This window comes from Sinocyclocheilus grahami, unplaced genomic scaffold, assembly GCF_001515645.1.
Source record: "Sinocyclocheilus grahami isolate Dianchi unplaced genomic scaffold, SAMN03320097.WGS_v1.1 scaffold189.1, whole genome shotgun sequence".
Lineage (NCBI taxonomy): Eukaryota > Metazoa > Chordata > Actinopteri > Cypriniformes > Cyprinidae > Sinocyclocheilus > Sinocyclocheilus grahami.
Window position 1 is genome coordinate 766,366 of NW_015505368.1, and position 10,898 is coordinate 777,263.

At 34.1% G+C, this 10,898-nt stretch overlaps 1 protein-coding gene across 3 annotated transcripts in view; it reads right to left on the reverse strand.

Moving 5' to 3' along the window:
* mapre3a (microtubule-associated protein, RP/EB family, member 3a) overlaps positions 1 to 9,806 on the reverse strand; it is a 13,202-nt gene extending 3,396 nt beyond the window's left edge. The window contains exons 1-7 of one of the 3 annotated variants that reach the window (XM_016284830.1): positions 9,726 to 9,806; positions 6,969 to 7,038; positions 6,712 to 6,835; positions 6,230 to 6,375; positions 4,528 to 4,684; positions 1,802 to 1,935; positions 1,322 to 1,474 (exon numbers count right to left, since the gene is read on the reverse strand). In XM_016284830.1, coding sequence (XP_016140316.1) covers positions 1,322 to 1,474; positions 1,802 to 1,935; positions 4,528 to 4,684; positions 6,230 to 6,375; positions 6,712 to 6,832 — 711 coding nt within the window. In that variant the 5' untranslated portion in view covers positions 6,833 to 6,835; positions 6,969 to 7,038; positions 9,726 to 9,806. Of the gene's footprint in view, positions 1 to 1,321; positions 1,475 to 1,801; positions 1,936 to 4,485; positions 4,685 to 6,229; positions 6,376 to 6,711; positions 6,836 to 6,968; positions 7,039 to 9,725 lie in introns of all 3 variants that reach the window. The other 2 variants (XM_016284828.1, XM_016284829.1) reach the window with 2 other exon arrangements.
* Between the last annotated feature and the right edge of the window lie 1,092 nt (positions 9,807 to 10,898).

The following is a 10,898-nucleotide window of genomic DNA, read 5'->3' on the forward strand; positions in this document are numbered from 1 at the left end:
TTGAGAGCTGGGTTTGTGCTCCCTCAGCCAAGGTAAACTACTGCTAGCCGTTCCAGCATTGGAACATGCTGTAGGTCGAGCCCCCTTCTCGACTGAGAACTAGGTGTGTTGCTCCCACAGCTAAGTAAATTATTGCTAGCTGTTCCAGCTTTGGAACCTGATGCAGGTCGAGCCCCCTTCTCGAATTGAGAACTGGATGTGTTGCTCCCTCAGCTAAATAACTGCTAGCTGTTCCACCACTGGAACATGCTGTAGGTTGACCTCCCTCTCGATTGAGAGCTGGATCTTTGCTCCCTCAGCTACAGATTTACTGCTAGCCACTCCAGCATTATAGCCGTAGATTGACTTGATGACTTCTCAAGACATAGCGTTTTGGGGTTGCGCTATTTCCATCTATGGGCTGCTCTTTCAGAGTGCCACGATTTATCATGTAATTCATGATAAATTTTATCATGTCATCTGTAATTAGTAACTGACTACAATTTGTAAGTAATCTACCCAGCACTGACAATAGCATTAGGACTAGAGTCATTTCATGTCCATTTCAAATAATTGATTCTGATTCTGAGGCCTCAGCTTGCCATTTTTCACATTTATTCATATAGAATTATCAGTAGATTTTGCTGCAATTCAGACAGCTTAGAACTTGAATGGTGCTCAAAATTTGACTTCCAAGATGGTGGTGACTAATGACCATACTACAAAATTAAGATTATAATGTAATAATTGACAGCTGTTTTCAAGTGTTTTAACCATAACTGGCATTAGAACTCTTCTAATGCCATCAGGCACACTCTGAAATCTAAAATGGGAAATTTTAACTCTGGTATTTCCATCTCCAAATTTAGAAAATTTCACAGACAAAAAAGGGATCAATTATCTATTGTCAGTAGTGTTGCGACATATGAAGCACAACTCACACAGAAGTCACTTTAAAAAAAGCAAGCAAATTTCTGTTGGTCTAATGAGGTAATTAATGAGGACACAGGAAAAGATAATGATAATCAAATAGAAAGAGAAACTAGGTCAACTAAGGAGACTGAACCAAAACACAACAAAGCAAAACTGTCACATATACAGTGCAATGAGTAAGGTCAAAGAAAAAAAGTTTTAAAATATAACTTATGTTTTGAACAAAAAAAAAAGCAACCGGTAAGTATGAAAGTTAATCCACTTGGATTTCGTGCAAAAATTCACAGAACAATGGTCACTTGAACACGGTCAACAGTGGATACAAATTGATATCGCAATTATGAATCAACCTGACAGATATATCAGTCAAATAATTATCAAAACGGATATAAAAAGTAATTGGCAGTACCTCTGTGGCATACAGAATGTCAATTATTCTACTGATAATGGGGTGGTTTTCAGTCTCATTTTCTTGACAGACCAGTTCAATGTCTCGAAGTTTGCTGAAGTAGAAATCTCTCTCCTTCTCCAGACCATCTACGGTTAACTTCAGATCCATTAACTTCAAAAAAACAAAGCAAAAGACAAAGAACAAATTGTAAGATACTACTCATAAGAACATGACCATTCCTTACTGGGAAAAAGTCAATATGCCTATTATGATAAGACAATCTACATCCAGACATAGAAGAATATCAAATAAAATGCAATTATTTAAATATGTGGGATAGAAGATAAGGAATGATCTGAGGAAAATGGGAGAAAAGAAAGATAAAAATGACAAATGCAAAATCTGACAACACTTTCTTTATATTCAATTTCTCTACAATCTCCAATCGAAAGTATTCCAAGGTAGAGTAAGTCTTCCTTACCCTCCCGGGGACTCTACCTGTTGATTAAGCTCCATGATTTCAGCATCACTTCCCCCATTTCGGGCATGTGTGGGGTTCTTCCTTATGGTGGTGGTCACCCTCTGTGGTGTGGGCATGTTTTTAGGTACTGTTGGCGATGTTCTCTGAGGCCCTGAAATTGGAGATGTTTTGCATTTAGTTACAATAAATGGGATCTGTTCAGTAAATGTACAAACTAATCCATGCAATTTTAGGTTTTTGTCATTTCTATCAGCTTCTTTAAACACATTAAGCTCTGTTCCATACCATAGTGGGCCAAAATGGCCCCTCATACTGTAAGTGACTGATCTGAAACATCCCACAAACAGAACTCTTCATGAGAGCTCAAATAACAGTCAATTCTGAATTCTGCCTGCGAACAGTTATTTTTATATTTTTAGGAAGCTTACTAAATTGTATTTTGGAATTGCCTTCACATATACAGCATATAAACATACAATACCTAGTTTTGGCCAGAATTGCATAAGATAATTTTGCTGCCCAATCTTTTGACCATCCTCAAGAGTGAGCTTATGATGCCTTTAAAGAAATAATTCACCCAAAAATGAAAACTTCACCCTCATGCAATACATGGTCGGAACAGATTTGGAGAAATTTAATAATGCTTCCTCCTCTGAAAAAGCCATTCCCCTGTTGTCCTCTCACATTAAAATCCACTGACATACAGTATTTGTATAAAACTGTTTAGGACTGTTTTTGCTTGTAAACTAAGCTTGTGCACATTTCTCTCCTGATTCAGACGAGACAACTTTTTCACTGGAGAAAGCAATATTATGGATAGAGGACCTAGCCGAAAGCAATGGTTTGAAGTTAAAAACATCTTAATTATGAATTTGTTTACTACAAACATTTCACAAGATATACATTTTTGGAATGAAGTTGTGCACTGATGTTTTTATCAGCTGTTTGGACCCTCATTCTGATGGTACCCATTCACTGCAGAGGATCCGTTGGTGAGCCTGTGATGTAATACTAAATTTCTAAATTTAAAGTAATGCTAAAATTCTGTTGAAGAAACAAACTCCTCTACATCTTAAATGGCCTGAGGATAAGTACGTTTTCAGCAAACTTTCACGTTTGGGTGAACTATTCCTTTAAATGCAGTCTAAGGTGGCAGCTCACTAGGTTTTTGAACAGAGCTAATGATTCACTAAAATGAGCTTCAGAAGAGGTTCAGTAAGATCAGCCTTTAACAAGCTACAGCATGGGCTGCTTGTTACCCCATTACTTTGGTTAAGCCTGTGTGTGATCAAACATTAACTGTTCCAAAAGCCTATTATCCACTTTATATCTGGCAGGTTTAACCAAAGTCAGGCAAGTATGACGAGATGTGACTACAAACTAAATGGAGGTCACATTCCCAATCCACCCCAACGATCACAAAAGCAGTCAATTGTCAGCAAATTAGGACACCACTTTTGTACCTCTCTGGGGATTCTATGTTTCCAGTACTTGGCTGTTAACCCTCTATTGTGCAATTTTGCCTCAGTGTAACCCTTTTTCATCACTTTTTAAGCACAAAAGATGTCAATAAAGGGTTGTTAATGAAGGGATGACTTTAAATAAAAAAAAAATAATTTAAAGTAGTTTTTTGGTAGCACTACATCCTTGTGCTCAACATTATGCTCTGCCTCAAAAAGCATTTTTTTCACCTATAAAAAATACGATTTACATTTATTAGTGAATAAAATTCATTTTAAAAGAGTTCATAAATAATTTGTACACTAATGATCAAAAGTTCCCACCTAAGGCTTTAAAATAACTGTTTTCTATTTTAATATATTTAAAAATGTAAATTATTCCAGTTATGGCAAAACTGAATTTCAGCTGCCATTACTCCAGTCTTTAGTGTCACATGATCCTTCAGAAATCATTATAATATGCTGTTTAGAAACATTTCATATTTATAAATGTTAAGTATTATGTATAAAAATAAAGGTATTTTTACTGACCCCAAACTTTTGAACAGTAGTGTCTTTTTTGCTTTAACAAAATTTTTTTTACATAACATTTTATTTTTTAGAATTTACATTAGTGTTTAAATAGCTAAATTAATCATTAGAAACTATTAGAAGCCAGTTCTAAGAGTTCCTGTAATATAACAGTGTTTTATTTTTGTTCTATTTTTTTCTACTTTTTTTGTTTTATTTTTATGAACTTATTTCTTTCTATCACCACATAGCGCTGCCTCCCATTTCTTTTTGTTTTGTTTTTGATTTTAGTATGAGGTCCATTTTTATGCAAGCAAACTGACTCACTCATGTTTAAAATTGCTTTTATATGTCATGCAATAGAGGGTTAAAATAAAAGGCATGTTTTTTTGTAACTTATTTCAGGTGACGATAACTTTAAAATGACCAATAAAGAATTTGAAGGAACTGAGGGTTGAATAGGACTGACCGAAGTGACACTAAGCAAGCAATGACCCTTTGAGAGAACACTGCGGAACTGATTTTGGAAAACTGTTTGTTAGTACTGCACTAACAGAGCAACACAGAGCTGTTTTAATGCTGAATTCATTGTTTTCTCATTCATGAAAGCTTGGGCATGGAGTAAATCATTCTGAGGCCCGTGCACAACCAGCTGCTTTGCAGAGCACGCTGTCAATCAGTAGAAGCTCAGCAATCAATGCAGCAAAGGGGCGGCAGAATCTCGAGGTTACCTGAGGGACTAGTTCTCTTGGGTTTGTGGGAAAAGTGTTCACCTGGATTTGGTGGAGGCGCCACATCTTGGCCCTGTCTAGCTTGAATGGGATCATACTCTTTTCCGTCATAATTGGCATCAAAGAATTTTTTAAACCACTGGACGAATTCAAAGTTGTCCTGGAATTTTCCTTTCACTAATTTTTCCACAGGAATTATCTGGATAACAAAAGGAAAACAAATCATTAGATCAATATAACACTAAGTTGTAAGCTAGAGGTGTAATTTTTATGCTAAAATCTTTTCTCATATCCTAGGAAATTTACAGAACACAAACGCATATTTGACAAAGAACATTAGACACCTTGTCTCAAGTCATATTTTCAGATAACCTGACAAACGACACCAAAAACCAGCACCCTGACTGGTTGATTATTTGACAAACAAAAATATACAAACATACTGTATAATGCATACTACATCAATATACTGTATAAGTCAAACTTTAATAACTATTTAACTAATGATCTGTTAAGCAATACACTCTTAAAAATAAAGGTGCTTCAAAAGGTTCTTCAAGCGATGCCATAGAAGAACCATTTTTGGTTCCACAAAGAACCATTCAGTCAAAGGTTCTTTAAAGAACCATCTCATTCTTACCTTTTTATAATCTGAAGAACCTTCTTTCGCCACAAAGAACCTTTTGTGAAACAGAAAGGTTATTCAGATGTTAAAGGTTCTTTATGGAACCATTTAGACAAAAAGGTTCTTCTATGGCATCGTGAAGCATCTTTATTTTTAAGAGTGTACCTAGGCCTGATGTTTGATATTGATGAAAGTTCCTTCTCATTTTTATTAGAGATGTCTGTTATATTGAATATTAATTAGCTTCATACTATGGTAAATGGATGGATCATAAAAATGAATGTTCAAAAAACACTGTTATAACCTAATTAATAATGACATATTATACATTAACTTTCATACTTACCGGTTGCTTTTTTTTTTTGTTCAAAACATAAGTTATATTTTAAAATTACAAGCAAAAATGCAGTAACTTTTTTTCTTCGACCTTACTCATTGCACTGTATATGTGACAGTTTTGCTTTGTTGTGTTTTGGTTCAGTCTCCTTAGTTGACCTAGTTTCTCTTTCTATTTGATTATCATTATCTTTTCCTGTGTCCTCATTAATTACCTCATTAGTTCCTTCTTATTTATACTCCCTGTTTAGTTCAGTTGCCTGTCTGGTGTCGTCCGTGTTATGGTTGTGTTACTTGCCTGTTTATGTTTGGATCAAACTGTTGATATTATTAAGTCTTTTTTTGGAACTTTTACCTTCAATGTCATTGTCTCTACAATATTGTGTGACAGTATAATTTTATTTCTGTATTGTTATGCATTCAGTATTCAGTATTGTTCTTTCCTTGGTAGTAGCTTTTAAATAAATAATTTCTTACTTGTTTTTTTTTTTTTTTTTACTTTTCATTGAATTTGTGATTAGTAATAATCACATTTCTGTAAAGCATTTTGAATGACCATTGTGTATGAAACATGCTATATTAATAAACATGCCTTCAATAAAATCAATTGTCATTGTAGATTATACTTTTTAACAAATGAGCTGAAAGCTTTCGTTTACACTTTCTAAATGAGTAAAGAGTAAAAGCTGAAAATGTAAAGTAAAAAAAAAAAAAGTGAAAGACAAATTTATAATAAAACTGTGAGATGAACATAGAAGCAAATACACCAAAGGACCAACTAACTTTATCAACGTTCATCCTCTTGAAAGCTGCCTGGAGTACTTTGAAGTTATGTATAAACTCGTGTTCCAGCTTTGCTTGAAATTTCACTTTCTTTAAAAGAATACACCCTGGGAACAACATGTCCATGAACTGACAATAAGACGCCCCTGAGGACAAAGAGCAAAAGAGAACATGGGTCAATAAAGCTCATTCATTGCATGAATGAAAAACAATAAAGAAAAACGTCTTTGATCAACATGCATGCAAGTGATTGGTTAACCTTATTAGTGTCGAGTGCAAAGTAAATGCTTTAATTTGACTGATTACACTGGAAGAGATACAAACACTCAGCATATATGATCAAAGGCAAAGTAAAAGCCTTTTTATTGTGAAATTAACAGCAGTGTTATATAATCTATAGTGGAGCAGAAATAGGAGTATGCTAGTGCCATTCATGATATAAAAGACAGAAACACTTTGAGAAATAAGGCAGTATGACCCACCTGAACATAATTGTTCTATTTTGGTGTAGGTGAGCTGAAGGGAGTCGTTCACCCATGCCAACATGTCATGTCGGCTCAGGTTCTCAATTGTTACTGATGTGGAGTATACATTCACTGCCATCTCCTACAAAGAAAAAAAAGAACAAAGTCACTGTGTACATAATGCGCTTCATTGTAATACTCTGAAATCTTACGGCATCTGTGACTACATAAATATATATATACTGTATATATATATATATATATATATTATTTACAATTTATTGTTGACAACAGGATAGCAGGTAAAGATGGTATCGTACACATTCTTTGAATATGTCACTGTGTCTGGAAAAAATGTGTTTCTATTTGGTTAATCAGAAGTGTTATTCAGTTCTGTTCTTCAGTTATCACTGCAGAGTAGGGATGCACCGATATGAAAATTTTGGCCGATACCGATAACCGATTATTCTTTATTTTTGAAAGCCGATAACCGATATGTTGGCCGATAAATCTATATCCAAATTGTTATATACTTTTTGAGAGCCTGATTACAAAAAAGGTCTCATCATTAAAAGCCACATCCCAAACACTTCAACATAAGCAGCCTAGTTTGAACGGTGTACGTTTTAAAAATATTTTTACTCTCCCATTACCAAATTTAGTCATAAAAAAGTCTTACAAATAAATAAAATTATGCATAAATAATGCAAACAAGTCACTGGACATCATTACACGTGTAAAGAATCAAAATGAATGCGCCATAGATCAATAAAACGGAATAGCCTCTGCACGGACAATAATTAAATGATTTTAATTACTAAACCATATTGTTGATGAAAATAATAAGAGAACAATACAAGTGGTTGTTGTTATTAATAATGTATCGATGATTTTGAAAAAGTAACAAATTAATACCACTGTTTTAAATAGCAGCCGTTGAGCTGCGCGTGCTGAAGCTGAAGAGCTGAATGAACATGGTAAACTGAAGCGTTTTGCTGGCAGCTTATTTAACTCAAGGAAATGCATCCTGAGATTAATATTAATACAACATAAACATAATATTACAACTTATATATGTACAAAATTATGCAGTTATTGCGTGCTATAGTCAGAATGTGTGATCCTGTTGTGGATGCGCTCTTCCCATAACAACGCGCTGAAACACGGCAACTAAACCCAAAGAATTCACAACGTTTTATTATAATAATGTTCTCATTAGAATGTTATATACATGACATTCCCAATCATAGTTATTAATGTTGTGCACTGCTGTTTGGGCTGCGTGTGCTGAGCTAAAGATGATCACCGGTAAACTGAAGCGCTCTTTTTAACTTAACCAAACGCATTCTATATGAGATAAATCAGATATACATCAAATAAACACAATATTACAATGTACAATTGCACAAAAGGCTGCAAACGAACAGCGCGCATCTGAAGTGTCTCTGAAGGAAATAATGCATTATTTATCGGCTTTAAGATATCGGCCAAATTTTCTTATCAGGCCGATACCGATAACAGAAAAAATGAGCCGATATGGGCCGATACCGATATGGTGGCCGATATATCGTGCATCCCTACTGCAGAGTAAAATTGCAATCACACTATAAATTTCAATCCTTCAAAGATAATCCATCCAGATTAAAGTGTTTCTGAGATGTTGTTAACCATGCACATCTGGTGCGCCCAGCAGACAGATCTGTAAAACACACACACATCTTCTACAGAGACACAATATATGTGCATGTCACTGCGTGAAGTCTGTAAAGCTCTGATTCTTGAGTACTGGGACAAAAAAAACTAAAAAAAATGGTTTCAGCTCCATGGATTGAATTGTCAACAGGGTTGAACATTTTTTTCTGCTTTTGCAAGATAATAGTATATTATTTCAAATGTAAAATTTTTTTTAGAATTACATATTTGTTTGTGTATTTTAGAAATACTAATTTGTGTGTGGCATAACGGTTTATAACATCATATGATATTTAATGGTGTGATACATAAAATATCATATGATTAATATGATATGACCTGATTATATATGTTTTCCTAAATATCTTAATGTGCTTAATTTGAGGTAAAACTTTGAAAACGTATTTATAAAGGAGGCATTTATATTAACCCCTTCTTATAATAATAATAATAATAATAACGTTTATTTTAAATATAGGCTACTGTACATTTGTTACATACAGCACTTTAATCATACGCTTATTAATCGTCAATCATATAATATTAAGTTATAGTCAGAGAACAGGTGGTTTTATAATTTTATAATATAATCGTTTAAATATAATGAGCAGTTAATAAAACCAATACAATGTAATATTGTAATTCTCAGATCATAATCAATTAAAGTTGCTATTTTAAACGAATGACAGGTACTGTATTTTTCCCCCCTCACACCTCAAGAATCAGTAAAAGACAAAAACTGGTTGAAAACGACTATTGGCACTCTACAAATGGTATTTCTCCTAATAATAATTAAAAAATGGTGCCTATTGTATTATGCTGCGTCTGAAGAAATGCAGCAGAGATTGACAGGTCACCTGCTTGTTTTACCTCAGTTGGATAAACTATGCGCGTTTTACTATGTCATGTCAGTAATATTCGTTATTATTACAAACATATGCATTAGTTTCATGTTTATTTATCATTTTCTGCAAACGACGTCTTAAACTATATTACAGTATCTTACATGATGGAAGTCACACAGGCCCTTTAACGCGCTGTTTATCACTGATATGGCTCTTTTTTATCTTTACGCCAAAATGTGCACATAAATATTGCGTTTTGCTCTATAAAACATCCCACTGGAGCCTGCAGTGCTATGTAATACATGTGAGTCCGCTGAACAAACGGTCCATTATTGTGACAGTTCTGCAGGCCCCGCCGCCGTATATGAGCAACACCAGACACGCTCGAGCCATAAACACATAATACACACACAAAAGAGGCCACATCGCCTATTTAATGTCCTACATTATTAAGAATACCGATGAATTATAATATGTTAACAATATTCTACTCACTGTATTTTGACTGCGTCCTTTCCAATGTTGAGATTACACTGACAGAATGCAATCCGCTGCTCTCCTGTGGGTTGCCAGATATGCGCTGCTGCCTAGTTACGGGCAAATAGCGCCACGCGCTCCTGCAACAAACTGGCCTTCTCTGCGCATGCGCACCGCCCCTCATTATAAACGCATTTCTTTGTGAAGACCTGAATAACAGTTATTATCAGTTTGTGTCCCGTGTGTTTCCGTTTTTAAATTATAAACGGAAAACACTGTAGCTTTACTAATATTATTTCTGTATTTGTCCCAAAAAAATATGCTGCAGTGATAACGACAACAGGATTGACAAATCCTGCACATAATAGGTAGGAGAAAAGCTCAAAATAAACACATTTCTAGGCAATTTTAAGCTTGAAACATTTTAGAAATAAGGTCAAAGTGATTGAAGAGGCACGATAAAAAAAACACATAAACATTTAAAATAAAAATACATTAAAAAGCTATTATAATATACCCTATAAATTAGATTTTTATTTTCTTTAAAATTATTCAAAGAAGCAAAAGTTTAAAGTGATTGAAATATATATATATATATATATATATATATATATATACTGTATATATACACACACACACACACACACACACATACACTTAGTAATTAAAACATTATATAATATATATTAAAATAATATATTAATGTATTACAGCTTTTCAACAGCTTACACACATTTTCAAACCTTTGCTTCTTTTTTTCAAAACTTTACACACAAATCAAAGAATTGCACACACAAAATGCAAAATGCCTCCCATCTCTAGCAAAATGCAGCTCTGCATTCAAAATATCACAAAAAAGTCTCAAAAGCAAACATATGTCTTACGTTGCAAACACCTTTGCCATATTATATTTTTGGATCTATCATATACACAGTTATTCCAAACCTAAAGCTCTTCTTTTATGAGCTCCTCTGTACAAGATTGAAAGTAATTGGCAGAGAGAGATATTGAAAAATGTTGAAAAGCAAGATTGAAACCAAACTTTTTTTCTTTACTCTAAGCATTTGTGGTTGTGAATACCGTGTTACACAGTACAAAAGAAAAGAAATACATCAACCATGTGTAGTTGTGTATTCAGGCCTATTCTAAAGCCATGATTGGTTGCTGTTAAGTAAAGCAAATGTGAGGAGT